The sequence below is a fragment of the Entelurus aequoreus genome, linkage group LG02 (assembly GCF_033978785.1).
Source record: "Entelurus aequoreus isolate RoL-2023_Sb linkage group LG02, RoL_Eaeq_v1.1, whole genome shotgun sequence".
Taxonomy (NCBI): domain Eukaryota; kingdom Metazoa; phylum Chordata; class Actinopteri; order Syngnathiformes; family Syngnathidae; genus Entelurus; species Entelurus aequoreus.
In genome coordinates, this window is record NC_084732.1 from 13,529,988 (window position 1) to 13,553,942 (window position 23,955).

Genomic DNA, 23,955 nt, shown 5'->3' on the forward strand with positions numbered 1-23,955 from the left:
AAGAAGAAAAAGGCGGAAGTTAGCAACGCAAAGCAGTAAGCAGAGAGCCCGTATAAAATGAATCACTTTAGGGCTTGTAATTGTGCTTGTTCTCCTTTTAGGACATGTTTGTTGTGTCCAAAAGAGTAAAAATGCGACAGTGCTGTTTTGTCTCGTTTGCGTGCATTTTAAAGTGTAGACTATCAAGCTAGAGTTAGCTCGTTAGCTTCGGACAAAGAGACACGGAAGTTAGCATCACACGCTTAGTGTCGATATTGTGTGAAAATGTTGTTTAAAGTCTGGTGACTGGGCAACTAGCAAATGTTGAAATATAAATATATGTAGTGTTAGAAATAACAGAGTTCGAGGGGGAACTTTCTGGAACAAAAAAAAGATGAACGAGCGACAACGTCAACTACGAGCTGCTGTTTTCTAGCTTCAAATGGAGTCACATGGAGCAGGTTTGTTCTCTTCTCTTTATTATCCTTATACTTTATTTAAAAAAAATGTTTTGCTTCAGACACAACAAACACCACGTAGTTAGATTCACACAATTTACAGCTAAATTGCTAAATTAAACATTTAAAAACCGGAGTAGAAAGAAACAGCTTATTCTCAATCGCAACATATCTTTTACATGTTAACACTGACAATATTTTTTTTTTTTTACAATTTGCCATTTCTAATTTGAGAAAGGTGTTAAAAAAACTAAATGATAATAAGCAGATAGGGTTTTAAAGAAAGGCATACAAATGTATCAAAAAAATGAAAAGGCTGCATTGTTGATTAGAAATAGAAAATAAAAGTTAGAATCAACTGAGACATTGAAACAAAAGACAGGTAACCTAAAAAACAATGACAGTAAATATGTAAATATGCCTGACAATAATTGACTGAAACACTGAATTTAGGAGTATTTTTTTTGAAAAATGTATGAGCAATAACTGACACATAGGTGGTGAATTGGTGATTATTGAAAACAACATTTTGCTTAACCACAGGTGAGTAGTAACACTCTACATTTACTTAAGTAACTTTTTGATGAACTGTACTTGTCAGAGTAGTTTTAATGCAACATACTTTTACTTGAGTATTTTTGTGAAGAACAGACTCTACTTTTACTCAGTTGTATTAAGTTTCATTACAATCGCTGCATTTGTTGATATGATTATGTTTTTCTATAATCTATGGATTACAGCGGGCAGTACGTGACTCTGTTTCATCAACCCGACAGAAGCGCTCGTGACGTTTGACTCCATTTCGCCAATCAAACAGAGCCTGGCAGTCACATGACCACACACGAAACTACTGTACATACTGTAAAAAATGACATGACATCAGACGCGAGATCACAACTTTTCAATGTTTACCTTACAAACAAACAAAAAACAACAACATTTATATCTTTGTCAATAGAAATATTTGCATTCCAGCCTAGAATAATTCCACTTCCAACTAAAGAAAACATGTTGCGGTAAGTTGTAAATGTTTTTTTTATGTTCTAGCTACACATATGCTAACATTAGACCCGTTGTAACATCATAAGTGACTGTAAAATATGCATTTTTTGTGGTACAATACATGCTGTAGTAGGTTCTCTCACACACAAACACACATGCTGTGGTTTTGTTGCAAGTACCATTAAAAAATAGTTTCTAAATAAATCAGAAAGTACCCACTTGAGTAGTTGTTTTCACTAAATACTTATTTTTACTCAAGTAATCATTTGGATGACTACTTTTACTTGTGTCATGTTACTCTAAACCAGCGGTGTCCAAAGTGTGGCCCGGGGACCGTTTAGACCAGGGGTGTCAAAGTCATTTTAGAACGGGGGGCCACATGGAGAAAAATCTACTCCCACGTGGGCCGGACTGGTAAAATCACGGCACGATAACTTAAAAATAAAGACAACTTCAGATTGGTTTCTTTGTTTAAAAATAGAACAAGCACAATCCGAAAATGTACAAATCATAATGTTGTTGGTTTTTTTTTTTACACTTATATCAGTGAGATCGGTAGGTTGGAGTTCAAATCCCAGCCGAGTCATACCAAAGACTATAAAAATGGGACCCATAACCTCCCTGCTTGGCACTCAGCAACAAAGGGTTGGAGTTGGGGGTTAAATCACCAAAATGATTCCCGGGCGCGGCGCCGCTGCTGCCCACTGCTCCCCAAGGGGATGGGACAAATGCAGAGGACAAATTTCACCACATCTAGTGTGTGTGTGACAATCATTGGTACTTTAATAATTTAATAATGTTGCGGTTAATAGTATTCTATCTTTATTTGTCCTTATTTATACTTTCTTAATAAATTATGTGATAATGTTCATCAGTCAACTCATTGGTGTTAATTTTCAATCCATCAAGATAAAAAAATATCAAAATCCAATTACAGGATGTTATTTATGCTCATTTTCCTCGACTGGTGCACTAACATCATGTGGTTTATTTTCTGTACATATGTAGCATCATCTACAAAGATACAAATAATTGCTATTGCGACCTCTAGTGGACACATTTAGAACAGCAGTTTCTTTCATTCAAAAATTTCAGCTCATTTTTATACTTAGCAAACTCATCCCGCAGGCCGGATAAAATCTGTTTGCGGGCCGTACGTTTGACACCCCTGTTTTAGACCCAGAAACTATTTTTTTTACCAGCACATTCTAAAAATACTATTGCAGACAAAAAACATAAACAAGTAGAATTAAAGGGCAAACAGGTGAAAATGTAACGAGAAAAAGTTGCAATGTTAAATGTGATAACACAAAGCTGCCATGCAGGCTGTTTTTCTTTCTTTAAAATTGTCCTTGCTCAAAAAATAATCATGAATTAAAATCAATGTTGTTCTAAATATTTGAACTGTTCAAAGCTCCAATTACTTCACATCAAATATTCCACTTTTAAATATTTTGGGTGGAAATATTTCATATTTTTTGTGTTTGCTATAAAAAATAAGTATTCTATGAAAGAAAAATGGCATAAAATAAACAAACAAAGTAAATAATAAAAACGTATAATTGATGGCTAGATCTAAAGTTGATCCATTCTAGAGATTTTAGCGGTGAAAGAAAAAAAGCATTTAATGGCCTTTTTTTTTTTTTTTTTTACAATTTTATGAGTGGGGCCCTTTTGGATCTCTGAGAATTTTACTGGGAATTGTTTTTTTTAATTATCATTGCTCAAAGTTTAATAATCGTGTTGTTAAAAATTTTTGAACTATTTCGGGCTTCAATTACTTCACATTGAGTATTTCACTTTAAAAGAATTTGGGGGGAAAATGTTGCATATTTTGTGTTTTTGCCCCCAAAAAAACTATATATATATATATATATATATATATATATATATATATATATATATATATATATATATATATTTAGGGTTCCAGGTTCGATCCCTGCTTCCACCATCCTAGTCAATGCCGTTGTGTCTTTGGGCAAGATACTTTACCCTCCTGCTCCCAGTGCCACCCACACTGGTTTAAATGTGTCATAGATAATGGGTTTCCCTATGTAAAGCGCTTTGAGTCACTCGAGAAAAGCGCTATATAAATATAATTCACTTCACATACTGTATATATGTATATGTATATATATATATATATATATATATATATATATATATATATATATATATATATATATATATATATATATATATATATATATATATATATATATATATATACTAACATTTATATACTTACCTTTTAATATTTTTTATGACTGAGACCAAACTTTAGGGAAGCCCTAAAGGTTTAAAAAAAAAATCTATACACTGTATTGGTTTTGATAAAATCAATATGGCCCCCGCACGCTTCCGTTTTTCAGTGTGTGACCCTGCTCTAAAGTAACGGTAATCTTTTGGCTACTCCATCCCCATTTTGTGCGTAACATTGTCGAATTTGATATTATTCACGTTCTTATTGATGACTTCAAGTTGCATCAAATCTTTCCAAGTTCTTCACTATAATCCTTGTTGTCGAGATGATGTCATCGTCGGTGTTTGTCTAAAGTACTTCCTTCACACACATGCATACAGATAAAATATACACACACATAACCCACTCCTCATCCAACGCCCTTGACGCGAATCCCTTAGGGGTGACGGACGGCTGGGCAGCGCCTGAAGAGCTGCAGCCTGCCTCCGTAGCCCCCACTCCCTCCACTCTGTGCAAGTCTCCAGATGTATGTTGTAATATGTATATGTGCTTTGCTATGGAGGTTTTTTCCCACTCCAGACTGGGCCAAGGTTTACCTTTTTCCCATCTTTTACGGGGTTCCTTGTGGCGACCCATCAGCGTTCCTGTTCTGTAACCCTGTACACTGTTTGTCTAATCTTGAACGGGTTTGTGCTGAAAACAAAGTTTAGTTGTACTTGCGCAATGACAACAAAGACCTACCTACCTTCATTTAGGTCTTTGAAAACAAGAACGTTGGCTTCCTCCAGTCCTCCGTTTAATTTGACACTCCACGTGCCTTGAATTTTACCTCGCTGTTTCCTTAAAGGCCTACTGAAACCCACTACTACCGACCACACAGTCTGATAGTTTATATATCAATGATGAAATCTTAACATTGCAACACATGCCAATACGGCCGGGTTAACTTATAAAGTGACATTTTAAATTTCCCGCTAAACTTCCGGTTGAAAACGTCTATGTATGATGACATATGCACGTGACGTCAATGGTTGAAGCGGAAGTATTGGGACACATTGTATCCCAATACAAACTGCTCTGTTTTCATCGCAAAATTCCACAGTATTCTGGACATCTGTGTTGGTGAATCTTTTGCAATTTGTTTAATGAACAATGGAGACTGCAAAGAAGAAAGCTGTAGGTGGGATCGGTGTATTAGCGGCCGGCTGCAGCAACACAACCAGGAGGACTTTGAGTTGGATAGCAGACGCGCTATCCGACGCTAGCCGCCAACCGCATTGATGATCGGGTGAAGTCCTTCGTCGCGCCGTCAATCGCTGGAACGCAGGTGAGCACGGGTGTTGATGAGCAGATGAGGGCTGGCGTAGGTGGAGCGCTAATGTTTTTATCAGAGCTCTGACGAGGTCCCGTAGCTAAGTTAGCTTCAATGGCGTCGTTAGCAACAGCATTGCTAGGCTTCGACAGGCGGTGCAGCATTAACCGTGTAGTTACAGGTCCAGTGTTTGGTTCGGCGTCTCCTGATAGTAGTATTGTTGATCTTCTGTCTATCCTTCCAGTCAGGGGCTTATTTCTTTTGTTTCTATCTGCATTTAAGCACGATGCTATCACGTTAGCTCCGTAGCTAAAGTGCTTCATCGATGTATTGTCGTGGAGATAAAAGTCACTGTGAATGTCCATTTCGCGTTCTCGACTCTCATTTTCAAGAGGATATAGTACCCGAGGTGGTTTAAAATACAAATCTGTGATCCACAATAGAAAAAGGAGAAAGTGTGGAATCCAATGAGCCCTTGTACCTAAATTACGGTCAGAGCGAAAAAAGATACGTCCTGCACTGCACTCTAGTCCTTCACTCTCACGTTCCTCATCCACAAATCTTTCATCCTCGCTCAAATTAATGGGGTAATCGTCGCTTTCTCGGTCTGAATCGCTCTCGCTGCTGGTGTAAACAATGTGGAAATGTGAAGAGCCCTTCAACCTGTGACGTCACGCTACTTCCGGTACAGGCAAGGCTTTTTTTATCAGCGACCAAAAGTTGTGAACTTTATCGTCGATGTTCTCTACTAAACCCTTTCAGCAAAAATATGGCAATATTGCGAAATGATCAAGTATGACACATAGAATGGATCTGCTATCCCCGTTTAAATAAGAACATTTCATTTCAGTAGGCCTTTAAAAGCCTATAAAGGCTTAGTTGGCCACATGCGTGGACTGCACCTTTTAGCTCTTATTTCCAAAATTGTGTACACTACTGAATTGGGGTCTTATGGCCGCTTATGTGGACACTTGTACTGCCATCTGGTGGTGTCAGAAGAGTATAACATACAATGGAATTTGGGGAAAAAAAGTGTAAAAATAAGAATTAGCATGTCACTAAACATGAAGTACACGTTTGTGTACTTATAGACTAAGTACATCATATCAAAAGATGATTCTTAGTTTTTATTCTAATTAGGGTCCAATAAGCCCAAATAGCAAAGAGAAATAAAAAAAAAGCATGTAAACAAACAGCTTGGGCCTTAAGAGGTTAAGCCACATATGTCTTGGTGGTGTCAACATTGTGTTTGGTCGGGTGCTTGTTTTTTTTTAAACGTGTGTTTATGTTTACAGTGTCAAAAACAGGATTTTTTTTAAAGGCTTTTTATGGGTGCGTCCATTTTATTTGGTGGTTTTCGCAATTTTTTTGCAACGTAACGTGTGTTTGTGTTCTTGTGTCCTTCAGGTGTCAGTGAAGATCTTCAGGAGGAGCCACGGTCCATCCATCTTAAAGAGGAAGAGGAGGAGTCAGAGCCGTCCCACTTTAAGGTGGAAAAGGAGGAACACAGCATCAGTCCGGATGAAGAGCAGCAGAAGGAGGAGGCTTTCTACAAGTTTCCGGCGACTTGTGTGATGGTGAAGTGCGAAGATGTTGAAGACAAAGTTCCGAGGTCCAAGAAGAAAGGGGCGGAGCCTTCAAGCAGCAGCTTAACTCCACACATAACAGAAGCTGACTGTGGAGGATCGAAAGCAGAAAGCCTCTTAGCCCCGCTATCAGATAGCGAGGACACAATGTCACACTCTCCTGACTCTGATGAAGAAGACTATGACGCTGACATGACGTGTCACACTGACAACAAACACTTTAAATGCTCCCAATGTGACAAAACGTTTGGCAGCAAAAGCAATCTAAAAAGGCACATGGGGTGTCACACGGGAGAAAAACTATTCTTCTGCTCGGTTTGTGGCAAAGAATTCTCCCAAAAGGGAATCTTAATGAGACACGCAAGAACACACACCGGGGAGAAACCTTTTTCTTGCCCGTTCTGCGCCAAAAGGTTCTCTATAAAGGGAAATTTGATCACGCACACAAGAATACACACCGGGGAAAAACCTTTTTCCTGTTCGGTCTGCAAAACAAGTTTCACCGTTCGTTCGGCGTTGGTTCAACACATGAGAACGCACACTGGCGAGAAACCTTTTCCTTGTTCTTTTTGTGGCAAAACCTTCTCGCAGAAAGTCAGCTTGATGACACACATGAGGAGACACACCGGAGAGAAGGTGTTCAGTTGCGACGTGTGTGATGAGCGATTCTCTCATAAGTACCAACTAAACAAGCACAAGTGTGCTGGTGAGGAAAGAGGCGGTAAATGAACCAGCGGTCAAACATACTTTATGGTCATTTGACCAAAGATTCCTTTACATGCCTCTTTTGCACTATTTATTCCAAAAGATGGATGCGCATCAACAAAGCGTGCCAAGAGAAGAGAAGAAGAATAGAGAGGGAGTTATGGGAAGTCAGCGTACTAGCATTAAAAAAAGTAAGAGTCCAGCGTCATTGTATTAGCAAAGTGTACATTTTTCTACAACTTACGGTGCTGCACTTCTTTTTACACTTACAAATGTAGCCTCAAAACTACTGATGTGTCTTATAACCCATTAGTCGGTTAATTCATGGTTGTGCGTAATCGACTACAAGGGTTTCGAGGTGCAATTTGCTTGTTGGTTCAAAAAGAAAGGAAAAAAAAGGCACAGCCCTCCTCCTAGGAGGGTTGTTCTGCCTAATACGATGCTAGCGTGGAAACAGGAGTTCAGAACATCCTGAGGGATTCGTGCTTGAACGTCAGCTGTCCCATTTTCTTTAATGTATATACAATCAGAGGTGGGTAGAGTAGCCAGAAATTGTACTCAAGTAAGAGTACTGTTACTTTAGAGATGTATTACTCAAGTAAAAGTAAGGAGTAGTCACCCAAATATTTACTTGAGTAAAAGTAAAAAGTATGTTGTGAAAAAATTACTCAAGTACTGAGTAACTGGCGAGTAACCTGTTCGTTTAATGATGACGGCAACAAATAATGCACAAAAACATAAAAATAGCAGTGAGCAAATTCTGAGCCAAGAATATCTCTTAAGCAACTAAAACAATAATATATATTAAATAAGAATACATTAAAACAAAAAAAAATTAAGGCAAATTGAGCCACAATAACCTAACAGCACCATAGGCTCAGTAGGCATTCATTGATTGATTGATTGAAACTTTTATTAGTAGATTGCACAGTACAGTACATATTCCGTACAATTGACCACTAAATGGTAACACCCCAATAAGTTTTTCAACCTTAATCAATTACTTAATGAATGACCAAGTCGAGGTGATCTACCTCATATATACATATACATATACACACACATATCATATATATATATATATATATATATATATATATATATATATATATATATATATATATATATATAATATATATATATACATATATATATATATACGTATACATACATTTATATATACAGTATATAATTTATATTTATTTATTTTGCCGTTTTTGTTCCCATGTTAAAGGTGTTTTAATGATTATACATGCATGTTTAACATATAGATTCCTTTCTTTCATGAAGACAAGAATATAAGTTGGTGTATTACCTGATTCTGATGACTTGCCACGTTTTCAAATGGAGGAGAAAAAAAGTTCCTCCTTTCTGTCTAATACCACATGAGAGTGGTTGGTTTTTGGCCTCTTATTTGTCCAGCTTCCATACTCGTTGTTATACACTTTACAAGAAATACATTGGCGGCAAACTCTGTAGCTTGCTAGCTTGTTTGCGCTGGCTTTCGGAGACTCTTATTTTGTCAGCGCAGGCGCGATGGAGCGGCACTTTTATTGTGAAGACAGGAACTGTGCGGTCAGTCTTTAGGCTTTTGAGAGAGGTACGGTTGAAATAAAAAAGTGTATTTTTTCCTTCACACTTTTGATTGATTGAAACTTTTATTAGTAGATTTCTCAGTACAGTACATATTCCGTACAATTGACCACTAAATGGTAACACCCGAATAAGTTTTTCAACTCGGTCATGTGACCGCCTGGCTCTGTTTGATTGGTGAAACGGAGTCAAACGTCACCAGTGACTGCATCTGATTGGTGAAACGGAGTCAAACGACACCAGTGACTGCATGTGATTGGTGAAACGCAGGCATGCATAGATCCTACTTTGACGGTCTGTCTGACAAACCAAAACAAACAAAGCGTGCATTAACAGATCGATAAAAATCCGTAGCGAGTAGCGAGCTGAATGTAGATAAATGGAGTGGAGTAAAAGTAGCGTTTCTTCTCTATAAATATACTCAAGTAAAAGTATGTTGCATTAAAACTACTCTTAGAAGTACAATTTATCCCAAAAGTTACTCAAGTAGATGTAACGGAGTAAATGTAGCGCGTTACTACCCACCTCTGTATACAATAATACAGTTGTTGTCATCATTCTTAAAGTGAAGACATCCACGTCATCATAACATATCAGGTTCACAATAAAACCGTTTGGAGTGCTCTGAACCAGGTAACTAGTTTGCTGGATTTAAAAAAAAAAAAAAAAAAGGTTTAATGTAGTTGATAGTCCCTGGAACACCTGCTTTATATCTCCCGTGGGGGGAAAAAAATGAATATCCAGAATTTTGCCATAGATTGTTCTAGACCAGGGGTGACCAAACTTTTTCCACTGAGGGCCACAGACTGACAAATCAAAGGATGTGGGGGCAATTTTGGTCGTTTTCACCGTCGAAACCAGTACAACATATAGATTTTTTCAAAGAACTAGAACAGTTATTTTCTGATAGAAATTTTATGTGAATGTTATAAGAGCCAAAGCCAAACAGAAATGCTAACAGTTAGCACGCTGGCCAGATAGCATCAAGTAACAAAAAATATGAGCAAAATGAGCTAAAAAATGTTTTTAAAAAGCTAGCATGGTAACTGTACTATGCCAACATGCTAACAATAGCATGCTTACAGTTAGCGTTAATGAAATACCAAAATATATGAGATAGGCTCCAGCACCCTCTGCAACCCCAAGAGGGACAAGCGGTAGAAAATGGATGGATGGTTGTATGACACTGAGGTTTATTCCTGCTAAATTTGCTTTAAAAATCCAGCATGCTAATTTTTGCATTTAAAATGCTAACTATAACGTGTCAAGTACTAGAATATGACTGTATGCTTACAAAATTAACTTAAAAATCTAGCATACATAAAGTAAAGTTAAAGTACCAATGATTATCACACACACACTCGGTGTGGTGAAATTTGTCCTCTGTATTTCACCCATCCCCTTGATCACCCCCCTGGAAGGTGAGGGGAGCAGTGGGCAGCAGCAGTGGGTGCGCCCGGGAATCATTTTTGGTGTTTTAACCCCCAATTCCAACCCTTGATGCTGAGTGCCAAGCAGGGAGGTAATGGGTCCCATTTTTATAGTCTTTGGTATGACTCGGCCGGGGTTTGAACTCACAACCTACTGATCTCAGGGCGGACACTCTAACCACAAGGCCACTAAGTAGGTCACAAGGCCACTAAGTAGGTAGGTATAACATTAGTATGCCAATCATTCGTCAAGTAACAAAATATTTGACGCTAGGCTAGGGTGTAAAAAAAATAATGCTAATATTAAAATGCTAACGATTGTGTCGCGGGCCGTTAAAAAACTAGCTACGGGCACCAATTACCCCCGGGCTGAACTTTGGACATCCATGGTACAGCCTTGACTAATCTCAATTTAAAATGTATCAATACTTTTTTCCCCGAATAGACTAGAGAAGTGAACATATCATCCTCGATACTATATGTCCTCAAACTCTCATAGTATTAAGTAATTGTCAAATAAATAAACAGAGCACGATGTCATTTCCTGTGGTGTAGAGTTTGCTCTTTAGGCCATGGCTACCTTCTAATGTGTCTTTAATCAAACAAGGAAAAGTCATTATTTTTCACCAGTTGCAAATTCAACATTTCATTCGAACTTTATTCCGACAAAAAGAATACCAAATATGAATTAACTTAATAAAGCATTGTATTCAAAACTGTATATGTCAAAGCTACGCCATCAATCAAATGGGCGTGTTCTACCGTCCTCTTAGCATATAAAGTAGAAAATGAAGATTATGGACGTTTTTTGAATAGGATAAAAGTGCAAATATAATTGTGCCGAACTGTAGTGTTTACACTGCATTAACGGTCAGTGTATGTTTTGGTCATTTCATTTTTGTTAATTAATGAAAAATTAAAAAAATAATAATAATACATTTTTTTAATTTCATTTTGAAAAGTAAAACTTGTGTAATTTTTTTTTTTTTTTTTTTTTTTTCTGTCCTGTTCTGTCCAGCTTTTCAGGTAAATCATATAGTTGATGTAGATGCCCATATCGGCTGTACAAATTTACTTTACAAAAGAGAAATGTGGGATACTTCTCTTGTTGCCTTATTTGTATTTGACTTTAATCAATGGATTTCTATTATTATTTGGTGCAGCCGGGCCGGAGCAGGAGGGGATAGAAAGAGGGAAAAAAAGGAAGACATAGGTGGAAATTGTGGGGACAAGAGGGGGATAAGACAGAGAGACGACAACAAAAACAACAGCAAACACAACAATAATAATAATAATAACAACAACAACAGCAAACATTAAAATAATCCCCTCAATTCCCCCCAAAAATGGATTAACTCGCTGCAATATAAAGACAATATAACATACATCCATAAACATGGATGCTTATGCAAAAGTGCAATATATTTATCTGTACAGTAATCTATTTATTTATATCTGCACCTTATTGCTTTTTTATCCTGCACTTCGTTCTTATCTGTACGGCAAAGTTCAAATTTGAATGACAATAAAAAAGGAAGTCTAAGTCTAAACACAACAATAACAACAACAACAATAGAACGACATCAGCAAAGAAGAAGTTAGTGAAATAAATAATAATACAGAAATGACAATGAGCATTATTACACTACAAATGGAGCAATACAAATACCAACAGAAATAGCACTATTGATAATGAATAATAACAATAATTACCTCTGATATCAGCAACACATTTGTTCAAATGCAACAATACATATATGTAATGATAACTTGAAATACAAACGTGTGTATTTTTGGTGTTGAAGAGCAATAACAATATCTAAAAAAAAATTGGTTCGATTTTCATTTTATATTTAATATACAAAAAATGTAGGTGTAGGTATTGCTCTTCGACACCAAAAAGAAAAACACTTTGTTTAGTTTTTTTCTTTTTTGCATTTTAAAATTACATTTAAACAAACCAACCGTTTTTTGGTTGTTTTACAATTTCCATTGATGATTAAAAAAAAATAAAATAACCACGAATACGCCGGAAATGTAGATTTTTACTTTGTAATTAAATGCGCATGCGCACTGGCCTTCCCGGAAAAAGAATCCATTCCGAATATGCGAAAGTTAGCAACACATGCTAAATAGCAAGACGTCCGCGAATTATTATCTTATTGTGTTTGTCTCACATCCTCTGTGCTATTTATTTCTATCTACACGTTCATAGCTTCTCACAGGCATGAAATGCACTGTCTTACAGCGTCGCCTCAAATTAATTTGTGGGCTTTTCGAGGTGTCTTAGCTTGTTAGCGGCTAACAAAGAGACGCGGAAGTTAGCATTACGTGCTAATTGTTGTTCTGGTGAGACAAAAATGTGTAAAGTTCAAAGTTTGAGAGCGTTAGTGAACGAGCGACTGGCTGCTGTCGTGGAAGAAATATTCGTAGTGCTGGAAAGAACGATAGCGGAGTACGAGGAGGAACTTTCTCGAACAAAAGACGAGAACGAGCGACAACGTCAACTTCTGGACGCCGTCTTGAAGCCTCAACTCGTGTTTAACAAAGAAGGTTTGTTTACCTCACATGTTTTATAACTTCATACTCCCTAAACTGTTTTAAAGAGGTTTGTTCTGCTTTGGTTTTGCATAGAGATGTCCGATAATGGCTTTTTTGCCGATATTCCGATATTGTCCAACTCTTTAATTACCGATTCCGATATCAACCGATATATACAGTCGTGGAATTAACACAGTATTACGCCTAATTTTGTTGTGATGCCCCGCTGGATGCATTAAACAATGTAACAAGGTTTTCCAAAATAAATCAACTCAAGTTATGGAAAAAAATGCCATATTTATTATTGAAGTCACAAAGTGCATTTTTTTTAACATGCCTCAAAACAGCAGCTTGGAATGTGGGACATGCTCTCCCTGAGAGAGCATGAGGAGGTTGAGGTGGGCGGGGGTGTATATTGTAGCGTCCCGGAAGAGTTAGTGCTGCAAGGGGTTCTGAGTATTTGTTCTGTTGTGTTTATGTTGTGTTACGGTGCGGATGTTCTCCCGAAATGTGTTTGTCATTCTTGTTTGGTGTGGGTTCACAGTGTGGCGCATATTTGTAACAGTGTTAAAGTTGTTTATACGGCTACCCTCAGTGTGACCTGTATGGCTGTTGACCAAGTATGCATTGCATTCACTTGTGTGTGTGAAAAGCCGTAAATATTAAGGAAGTGCCTTTAAGGTTTATTGGTGCTCTGTACTTCTCCCTACGTCCGTGTACACAGCGGCGTTTTAAAAAGTCATAAATTTTACTTTTTGAAACCGATCTCCGATAATTTCTGATATTACATTTTAAAGCATTTATCGGCCGCTAGTTTTACATGTTATTGTCAAAACGGAAAAATTGTTTCAAAATTTTAAGTGCAATTGTTTTAGGGGCAGCACGGTGGTACAGGGGTTAGTGCGTCTGCCTCACAATACGAAGGTCCTGGGTTCGATCCTGCGCTCGGGATCTTTCTGTGTGGAGTTTGCATGTTCTCCCCGTGACTGCGTGGGTTCCCTCCGGGTACTCCGGCTTCCTCCCACCTCTAAATACATGCACCTGGGGATAGGTTGATTGACAGCACTAAATGGTCCCTAGTGTGTGAATGTGAGTGTGAAGGTGTCTATCTGTGTTGGCCCTGTGATGAGGTGGCGACTTGTCCAGGGTGTACACTGCCTTCCGCCCGAATGCAGCTGAGATAGGCTCCAGCACCCCCGCGACCCCGAACGGGACAAGCGGTAGAAAATTGATGGATGGATGGATGGATGTTTTAGGTTGCATTTCATCTTAATTCAATATGAATTTATTTTGGAGATGAATGAAGTGTCTTTGTATCTTATTTCACCATTGATTAATTTCCCAATCACTGTTTGGATGCAAAATGCAGTGAATTTATAGTGGACCATGAAATGATTAGTGTGGAACCCGACTTAAACAAGTTGAAAAACTTATTCGGGTGTTACCATTTAGTGGTCAATTGTACGGAATATGTACCGTACTGTGCAATCTACTAATAAAAGTTTCAATCAATCAAGACTTCACATGCCTGCATATAATATTTTTGTATACATTATCCCAACAGACAGGACATGTATTAAACTAATTAGCAAATGACATCCAGTGGTTGTAATAATATGTATAACATATTACTATGTTCATCATTATACCAAATTTCTAGGTATAATGATTGATGATAAATTGAACTGGAAATCTCATGTAAAAAATATACAACATAAAGTAGCAAGAAACACGTCAATAATGAATAGAGCAAAACATGTTGTAGACCAAAAATCACTTCATATTCTCTACTGCTCGCTAGAGTTACCATATCTGAGTTATTGTGTAGAAATATGGGGAAATAACTATAAAAGTACACTTCATTCATTAACGGTGTTACAAAAAAGATCAGTTAGAATAATACACAATGTTGGATATAGAGAACATACAAACCCTTTATTTATTGAATCAAAAATACTGAAATTCCACGACATAGTGAATTTGCAAACAGCTAAAATGATACACAAAGCAAACTATAACCTGCTACCCAAGAATATACAACAATTCTTCTCAAAAAAAGAGGAGAAATATAATCTTAGAGAAAAATGTATTTTAAAACATTTGTATGCACGTAAGACTTTCAGTATATCTGTATGTGGAATTAAATTATGGAATGGATTAAGCAAAACAATCAAACAATGTACTAACATGAAAAAAAAACTCCACCTCTTGCGGTTATTTATCGCACAAATTAAAACTTTGATGTTGATTAATTGTGCAACCCTAGCTCAAATATATAGGTTTGTATATATGTATAGTAGGCGTGTCAAAAAAATAGATTTTCAGATTAATGGCGATTCTTATTTGTAACGTTTCTTAATTGATTAAAAAAAAATCAAAAACATATATATATATATTTGTTTTCAATCAGTCCTGTCCAGCCACTCAGGGAAATCATATTGTTGATGTAGATGTCCACATTTGCCATTCAGATTTACTTTAGAAAAGAGAAATGTTGGATACTTCCCTTGTTTCCTTATTTGTATTTGACTTTATTAAATGTTTGGGAAGCATTTTCTAAACAAAACCGGTTTTCCTTTAAGTAATATAGAAATTGATCAGAGCTGCCCAAAGATTTACACCCCATATATATCGGTGTGTGTATATATAGGTTTTAATTATTCGGATCCAAATTCTGATCCAAGAGTTGTGGTTGCTCACACAGGAAAACACATCTCCTAAGGGTTTTAGAAAATAATTGCAAGTCACGCGCCACACCCCACGAAACATCTTTAAACGAACCAAGGCACCGTCAGAGGGAACTAGAGATGAGATTTATGGCTTTTTGAAAGGAAACGCGTCTTTAGGAGGCATCCCTTTCAAAGAGCCGCTCAAAAGACTGGCTTGTTATGTTGTTTTTTACAGATTTTTTTTATTATCAAGGAAACAATCACTAGTTTCAATTGTACGATAACCTGTGGATCTGCATAATTTGATTTACACAAATACTACTCTATTGGTGGGAATTACTATGAAATATTAGCTATTATTATATATATATATGTAGTAGCTTTTATTTTTTGTTGCGTTTTCATTGTAAACATTACATAAGGCGGTGCCATATTTCCATGCTTTGGCAGTGACATCACTAGTTTGATTTTTTTCTTACCTACAAAAGTTATTAGCATTTTGACAATATATGGAAAAAAAACAATAAGTAAGGATAAAATACAATAATTGATATAAAAAGTATAAATATAACTAGATAGAAAATTAGGACAAAATAAAAATGTGAGTACAAAATTGTACTACCATACCTTGAACTACTACCCTTCAGAATAATGAACCCAAAAATGAATTCAAATGTAAATAAATAAATAAAATAGAAAATAAGTACAGTTTCAAAAAAAAAAAGATATAATTTTAAATACATATATATATACAGGTAAAAGCCAGTAAACTAGAATATTTTGAAAAACTTGATTTATTTCAGTAATTGCATTCAAAAGGTGTAACTTGTACATTATATTTATTCATTGCACACAGACTGATGCATTCAAATGTTTATTTCATTTAATTTTGATGATTCGAAGTGGCAATAAATGAAAATCCAAAATTCCGTGTGTCACAAAATTAGAATATTACTTAAGGCTAATACAAAAAAGGGATTTTTAGAAATGTTGGCCAACTGAAAAGTATGAAAATGAAAAATATGAGCATGTACAATACTCAATACTTGGTTGGAGCTCCTTTTGCCTCAATTACTGCGTTAATGCGGCGTGGCATGGAGTCGATGAGTTTCTGGCACTGCTCAGGTGTTATGAGAGCCCAGGTTGCTCTGATAGTGGCCTTCAACTCTTCTGCGTTTTTGGGTCTGGCATTCTGCATCTTCCTTTTCACAATACCCCACAGATTTTCTATGGGGCTAAGGTCAGGGGAATTGGCGGGCCAATTTAGAACAGAAATACCATGGTCCGTAAACCAGGCACGGGTAGATTTTGCGCTGTGTGCAGGCGCCAAGTCCTGTTGGAACTTGAAATCTCCATCTCCATAGAGCAGGTCAGCAGCAGGAAGCATGAAGTGCTCTAAAACTTGCTGGTAGACGGCTGCGTTGACCCTGGATCTCAGGAAACAGAGTGGACCGACACCAGCAGATGACATGGCACCCCAAACCATCACTGATGGTGGAAACATTACACTAGACTTCAGGCAACGTGGATCCTGTGCCTCTCCTGTCTTCCTCCAGACTCTGGGACAAGTCTAGTGTAAAGTTTCCACCATCAGTGATGGTTTATATATATATATATATATATATATATATATATATATATATACACACTACCGTTCAAAAGTTTGGGGTCACCCAAACAATTTTGTGGAATAGCCTTCATTTCTAAGAACAAGAATAGACGGTCGAGTTTCAGATGAAAGTTCTCTTTTTCTGGCCATTTTGAGCGTTTAATTCACCCCACAAATGTGATGCTCCAGAAACTCAATCTGCTCAAAGGAAGGTCAGTTTTGCAGCTTCTGTAACGAGCTAAACTGTTTTCAGATGTGTGAACATGATTGCACAAGGGTTTTCTAATCATCAATTAGCCTTCTGAGCCAATGAGCAAACACATTGTACCATTAGAACACTGGAGTGATAGTTGCTGGAAATGGGCCTCTATACACCTATGTAGATATTGCACCAAAAACCAGACATTTGAAGCTAGAATAGTCATTTACCACATTAGCAATGTATAGAGTGTATTTCTTTAAAGTTAAGACTAGTTTAAAGTTATCTTCATTAAAAAATAAGGACATTTTAATGTGACCCTGAACTTTTGAACGGTAGTGTGTGTGTGTGTGTGTGTGTGTGTGTGTGTGTGTGTGTGTGTGTGTGTGTGTGTGTGTGTGTGTGTGTGTGTGTGTGTGTGTGTGTGTGTGTGTGTGTGTGTGTGTGTGTGTGTGTGTGTGTGTGTGTGTGTGTGTGTGTGTGTGTGTGTGTGTGTGTGTGTGTGTGTGTGTGTGTGCGTGCGCGCGCGTGCGTGCGTATATATATTTATTTATTTATCTATTTTGGGTTGTTTTTGTTTTTTTCTTTCTTTTTTTTAATTTAAGGTAATCCGATTGTTGCTAAATCCCTTTTAACTCTGGCTCATTTTCTAGTCCAGTTGCCAGAGTGGGCAATTGCTGACGCTGAATGTGCACGTGCATAAAAAAACGAGTCCCAAACAAACGGCTCAAACTTTTGTCAATGTTAACTCCTACGACCTTGCGTCCACATATGTGGACATCACATTTTTGGTTATGTAGACCACGATACAACATTTTTTCTCTCCATTGCTCTGGTTTCCACTTACAAAGAAATGATTCTGCCAATTAGTTGTGGAGGAAGAGTATACCACATCACATGTTAGATTCAAGATGGCTGGAAACACGTCCAAAAGTTCAGATGGCAACTTTTTGACTTTTTTATTTTTTTTTATACCCATTGGGTCCCAAAGCGCCCAAATAGCCAAGATAAAATAAAAAATGCATGCCATACAAAAATTCGGGTGTTAGGAGGCTACAAGAGCCATTTAAAAGACTCGATTCGTTCGCGAACTTCACACATTTAAAGGGGGGCGCAAACTGTGATTTAAGAGCATATTCCAGCTTTAGAGACTGTGGTGTTGTGGGCGTGACACACAGCTTGTCAACCAATCAGATTGTTGATCCCGCCCACCATCTCTGAGAGATTGCACAACTTGTTTCAATGTGCTGCAGCATGATAAATTAAAATGCCATAAAATGAACGTGAAATTCAATTTATTAATTGAAAAGTGATGAAAAGGCTTTAAATAAATGGTCAGGAATTGTTGATTCATGAATAAGACCAATTATGTAAGATTGTTTTTCACATTTAATTTCAAATTTTCACTTATCCATATTTTAATGGTCCATTTTATTTTACTCATATTTATTTCTGCCCAGAAACGGCCATCCTATTATGGCAGCTGTGTCCAAAGTGCGGCCTGGGGGCCATCTTGATGCTCTGAGTTCTGAGCCCGTATAATGTGAATTAGTGAAGTGAATTATATTTATATAGCGCTTTTCTCGAGTGACTCAAAGCCCTTTACATAGTGAAACCCATTATCTAAGTAATATTTAAACCAATGTGGGTGGCACTGGGAGCAGGTGGGTAAAGTGTCTTGCCCAAGGACACAACGGAAGTGACTAGGATGGCGGAAGCGGGGATCGAACCTGGAACCCTCAAGTTGCTGGCTCTACCAACCGAGCCACGGCGCCTCTGCTAACTAAACTGTCAATTAAATTAAAGTCCAAATGAAAATACAGCTTCACCACTTTAAGTCATAATTTTTGCGCTGAAAAAACTTCTCCATGACTTTAGCTCCAGACTTCTTCTATCTGTTTAATATTGTCATTACTGCCACAAATGGTGGAAAAATAAGATTTCTTACAACTGAGTACCGCTACGAACCGTAGTTGAGAAACAGATTTTTTGGGGGCGCTTTCAGCACAAAAAAAGGGCTGCAGCCCTATGGTTAAGAAACACTGATTCATGTGAAAAAGCTGTTTTTGATATTACCGAACGGTTTGTGTATTAATTAAAAAATACGCAGTTTGCATCAGCTCATGGTGGATGCCGATAGCAAATAGTTGATTTTAAAGACCTACTGAAATGAGATTTTCTTATTTAAACGGGGATAGCCGATCCATTCTATGTGTCATACTTGATCATTTCGCGATATTGCCATATTTTTGCTGAAAGGATTTAGTAGAGAACATTGACGATAAAGTTCGCAACTTTTGGTCGCTGATAAAAAAAGCCTTGCCTGTACCGGAAGTAGCGCGACGTCACAGGTTGTGGAGCTCCTCACATCTGCACATTGTTTACAATCATGGCCACAAGCAGCGAGAGCGATTCGGACCGAGAAAGCGACAATTTCCCCATTAATTTGAGCGAGGTTGAAAGATTTGTGGATGAGGAAAGTGAGAGTGAAGGATTAGAGGGCAGTGGAAGCGATTCAGATAGATGCTGTGAGAGGCGGGTGGGACCTGATATTCAGCTGGGAATGACTAAAACAGTAAATAAACACAAGATATATATATACTCTATTAGCCACAACACAACCAGGCTTATATTTAATATGCCACAAATGAATCCCTCATAACAAACACCTCCCCCCTCCCGTCCATATAACCCGCCAATACAAATCAAACACCCGCACAACACACTCAATCCCACAGCCCAAAGTACCGTTCACCTCCCCAAAGTTCATACATCACATATATTTCCCCAAAGTTACGTACGTGACATGCACATAGCGGCACGCACGTACGGGCAAGCGATCAAATGTTTGGAAGCCGCAGCTGCGTACTCACGGTACCGCGTATCCAACTCAAAGTCCTCCTGGTAAGAGTCTCTGTTGTCCCAGTTATCCACAGGCCAATGGTAAAGCTTGACTGTCATCGTTCGGGAATGTAAACAATGAAACACCGGCTACGACGTAGCCGCTACGTGTTTGTGTTGCTGCAGCCGGCCGCTAATACGCCGCTTCCCACCTACAGCTTTCTTCTTTGCTATCTCCATTGTTCATTAAACAAATTGCAAAAGATTCACCAACACAGATGTCCAGAATACTGTGGAATCTTGGGATGAAAACAGATGACTTAATAGCTGGCCACAATGCTGTCCCGTGACGTCACGCGCAAACGTCATCATACAGAGACGTTTTCAGCAGGATATTTCCCGGGAAATTTAAAATTGCACTTTATAAGTTAACCCGGACGTATTGGCATGTGTTGCAATGTTAAGATTTCATCATTGATATTTAAACTATCAGACTGCGTGGTCGGTAGTAGTGGGTTTCAGTAGGCGTTTATAAAGTTCTTAGTACAATTTCTTGCCAAAATAGCGCAACTATTATAGAGATTGATTTTCCAGCTGGCATATATTCAAAAATGTGTAACGTATGTTGTAAATAGGGTGTGATTGACAATACAAATGTTGTAAAAAAAAAATTAACTTTTAATAGCAAAGAAACTAGTTGAAAACTATGAGGACATCTTTTCACATTCAAGTGAAATAAATTAGCTGGTGGCAAATAATAAATATATAAAGGTTCAAAGTGAAAGTATGATTTATGAGTGTGTGCAAAGAGAGCAAAGCAGCATGGGGGCGGTGTCAATAATCCCATGGAAATGTCCTTAACTTTCCTCCCCGTTACCCCTGCCTTCAGCACATCATACATTTTTTTAATTTAAAAAAAAATAAGTGGGAAAAAGACCAATGTAAAGAGAAAGGCTAAAATACTGATAATAATACAGCACTTTGTCTTGAAATACAATTTTTAAAGCATTTTTACAAAATCTAAAAATGTTAAAGTATTTAATCATTATTATACATTAACTTCATAACCACTGCTTCTCTACCCACTAGTTTCAATTAATTGAAGCTCTTTAATGAGCTGGTGTCTGTCTTTTTCATGCATCGGGGAAAAGGACACACATTGTCAAGATAGGTTTGTTCTTTCGCACCAATAAATGTTTGTGTTCTTTTGTCCTGCAGGCGTCCGTGAAGAAGAACTTCCCCCTGAGCAGCCGGAAGGGCGCTCCAGGGTAGAGCATGAGAAGCCACAGACGCCCCACATTAAAGAGGAAGAGCAAGTGTGGGCTCAGGAGGAAGCTGACATCAGCAAGTTTCCAGTGACTTGTGTGATTGTGAAGAGTGAAGATGAAGCTCAGCGGCCACAGCTTCATCACAGCCGAGGTGAGGCGAAGAGAAGATGGGAACCTGACAGTTTCTTAGCTCCGCTGTCGGATTGTGACGACACATCGTCACAGTCTCCCGACACTGATGGAGCCTGTCAAGCTGATATGACGTGTCACGCTGTCAACAAACAATACGAGTGTTCCCATTGTGACAAAACATTTAACAGCAAAAGTCATTTCAAGAAGCACAAGCAGTGTCACGCTGTCAACAAACACGTGAAATGTTCTCAGTGTGACAAAACGTTTGTCAGCAAGTCAACTTTGAAAACACACATGAGGTGTCACACGGGCGAGAAACCATTCAGCTGCTCATTCTGCAGTAAAAAGTTCTCTCAGAATGGAAATTTGCTGAAGCACACAAGAACGCACACCGGAGAGAAGCCGTTTTCATGCACATGGTGCACCAAGAGTTTTTGTGATCGCTCAGGGTTGGCTCAACATCAGAAAACGCACACCGGCGAGAAACCGTTTGCTTGCTCGGTGTGCGGCCAACAATTCTCTATGAAAGCAAATATGATGACACACACAAGAACGCACACCGGAGAGAAACCTTTTGCCTGTTCGGTTTGTGGTCTGAGGGTGGCTCAAAAAATTCATTTGACGATTCACATGAGGAGACACACCGGGGAAAAACCTTTTTGCTGCTCGTTTTGCGACAAGAGGTTTTTCGACGGTTCGTCGTTGGTTCAACACACAAAGACGCATACCGGTGAGAAGTTGTTCAGTTGCAAATTCTGTAACAAGAGATTCACTCGTAAGTTTCAGTTTCACCAGCACAAGTGTGCTGCCAGGAAGCAGCAGTAAGTGACGCTGCGGGACTTTAAATGAGGCGTGAAATCAAAGAGGACCATTTGACTTTGTAACAACATGGACACACTCCAATTGACCTCGACCCTCACGAACTGTGAAGTCATGTTGCACACTGAAGACCTCAAAGAGCTGAATGGCACGATGTCTTTAGGACATGCATTACAGTGTCCATGTAAGGACACACTTTTGCCTGCCTGTGATTGAAAACTACTGTGAAAGTATTCTAAACAAGGTTAAATATGAATGCATAATTTTTTTTCATTGTCAGATGGTTAGGAAGGTGCTAAAAATGTTCTTAGAACTAGAACAATCACAGTAGACATTTATTTGAATTGTGTCTGTATTTTGTAATTTTAGGATAGCATATTGTAGCCAAGCAACTAATGGCTATGATAAAGGAGGTGTTGCTTTCATTCAGTAATGAAACTGCTGTGCCGTAAAGTGGTCTTCTCACATGACCCAAGTATTAGTGATATTATTATGAGCGCTAGCGCGGACAAACTACAGACCCCGTTTCCATATGAGTTGGGAAATTGTGTTAGATGTAAATATAAACGGAATACAATGATTTGCAAATCATTTTCAACCCATATTCAATTGAATATGCTACAAAGACAACATATTTGATGGTCAACCTCATAAACATTTTTTTTTGCAAATAATCATTAACTTTAGAATTTGATGCCAGCAACACGTGACAAAGAAGTTGGGAAAGGTGGCAATAAATACTGAGAAAGTTGAGGAATGCTCATCAAACACTTATTTGGAACATCCCACAGGTGAACAGGCAAATTGGGAACAGGTGGGTGCCATGATTGGGTATAAAAGTAGATTCCATGAAATACTCAGTCATTCACAAACAAGGATGGGGCGAGGGTCACCACTTTGTCAACAAATGCGTGAGCAAATTGTTGAACAGTTTAAGAAAAAACTTTCTCAACCAGCTATTGCAAGGAATTTAGGGATTTCACCATCTACGGTCCGTAATATCATCAAAGGGTTCAGAGAATCTGGAGAAATCACTGCATGTAAGCAGCTAAGCCTGTGACCTTTGATCCCTCAGACTGTACTGCATCAACAGGCGACATCAGTGTGTAAAGGATATCACCACATGGGCTCAGGAACACTTCAGAAACCCACTGTCAGAAACTACAGTTGGTCGCTACATCTGTAAGTGCAAGTTAAAACTCTCCTATGCAAGACGAAAACCGTTTATCAACAACACCCAGAAACGCTGTCGGCTTCACTGGGCCTGAGCTCATCTAAGATGGACTGATACAAAGTGGAAAAGTATTCTGTGGTCTGACGAGTCCACATTTCAAATGTTTTTGGAAACTGTGGACGTCGTGTCCTCCGGACCAAAGAGGAAAAGAACCATCCGGATTGTTATATGCGCAAAGTTGAAAAGCCAGCATCTGTGATGGTATGGGGGTGTATTAGTGCCCAAGACATGGGTAACTTACACATCTGTGAAGGCACCATTAATGCTGAAAGGTACATACAGGTTTTGGAGCAACGTATGTTGCCATCCAAGCAACGTTACCATGGACGCCCCTGCTTATTTCAGCAAGACAATGCCAAGCCACGTGTTACA

At 38.2% G+C, this 23,955-nt stretch overlaps 1 protein-coding gene across 1 annotated transcript; it reads left to right on the top strand.

Annotated features, from left to right (window-relative positions):
- Positions 1–11: 11 nt before the first annotated feature.
- On the top strand, positions 12–23,248 carry LOC133641810 (zinc finger protein 436-like). Its single transcript, XM_062035847.1, has 5 exons — positions 12–440; positions 6,365–7,264; positions 12,487–12,496; positions 12,553–12,824; positions 21,349–23,248. The coding sequence occupies exons 1-5, from the start codon at positions 422–424 to the stop codon at positions 22,353–22,355; spliced, it is 2,208 nt and encodes a 735-aa protein (XP_061891831.1). The 5' UTR covers positions 12–421; the 3' UTR covers positions 22,356–23,248.
- The last annotated feature ends 707 nt before the right edge of the window (positions 23,249–23,955 follow it).

Excerpts from the sequence above, each read along its gene's own strand:
- LOC133641810 (XM_062035847.1), top strand. Across the intron at positions 12,825-21,348 it reads ACTCGTGTTTAACAAAGAAG|GCGTCCGTGAAGAAGAACTT; the intron begins GTTTGTTTACCT and ends TTTGTCCTGCAG.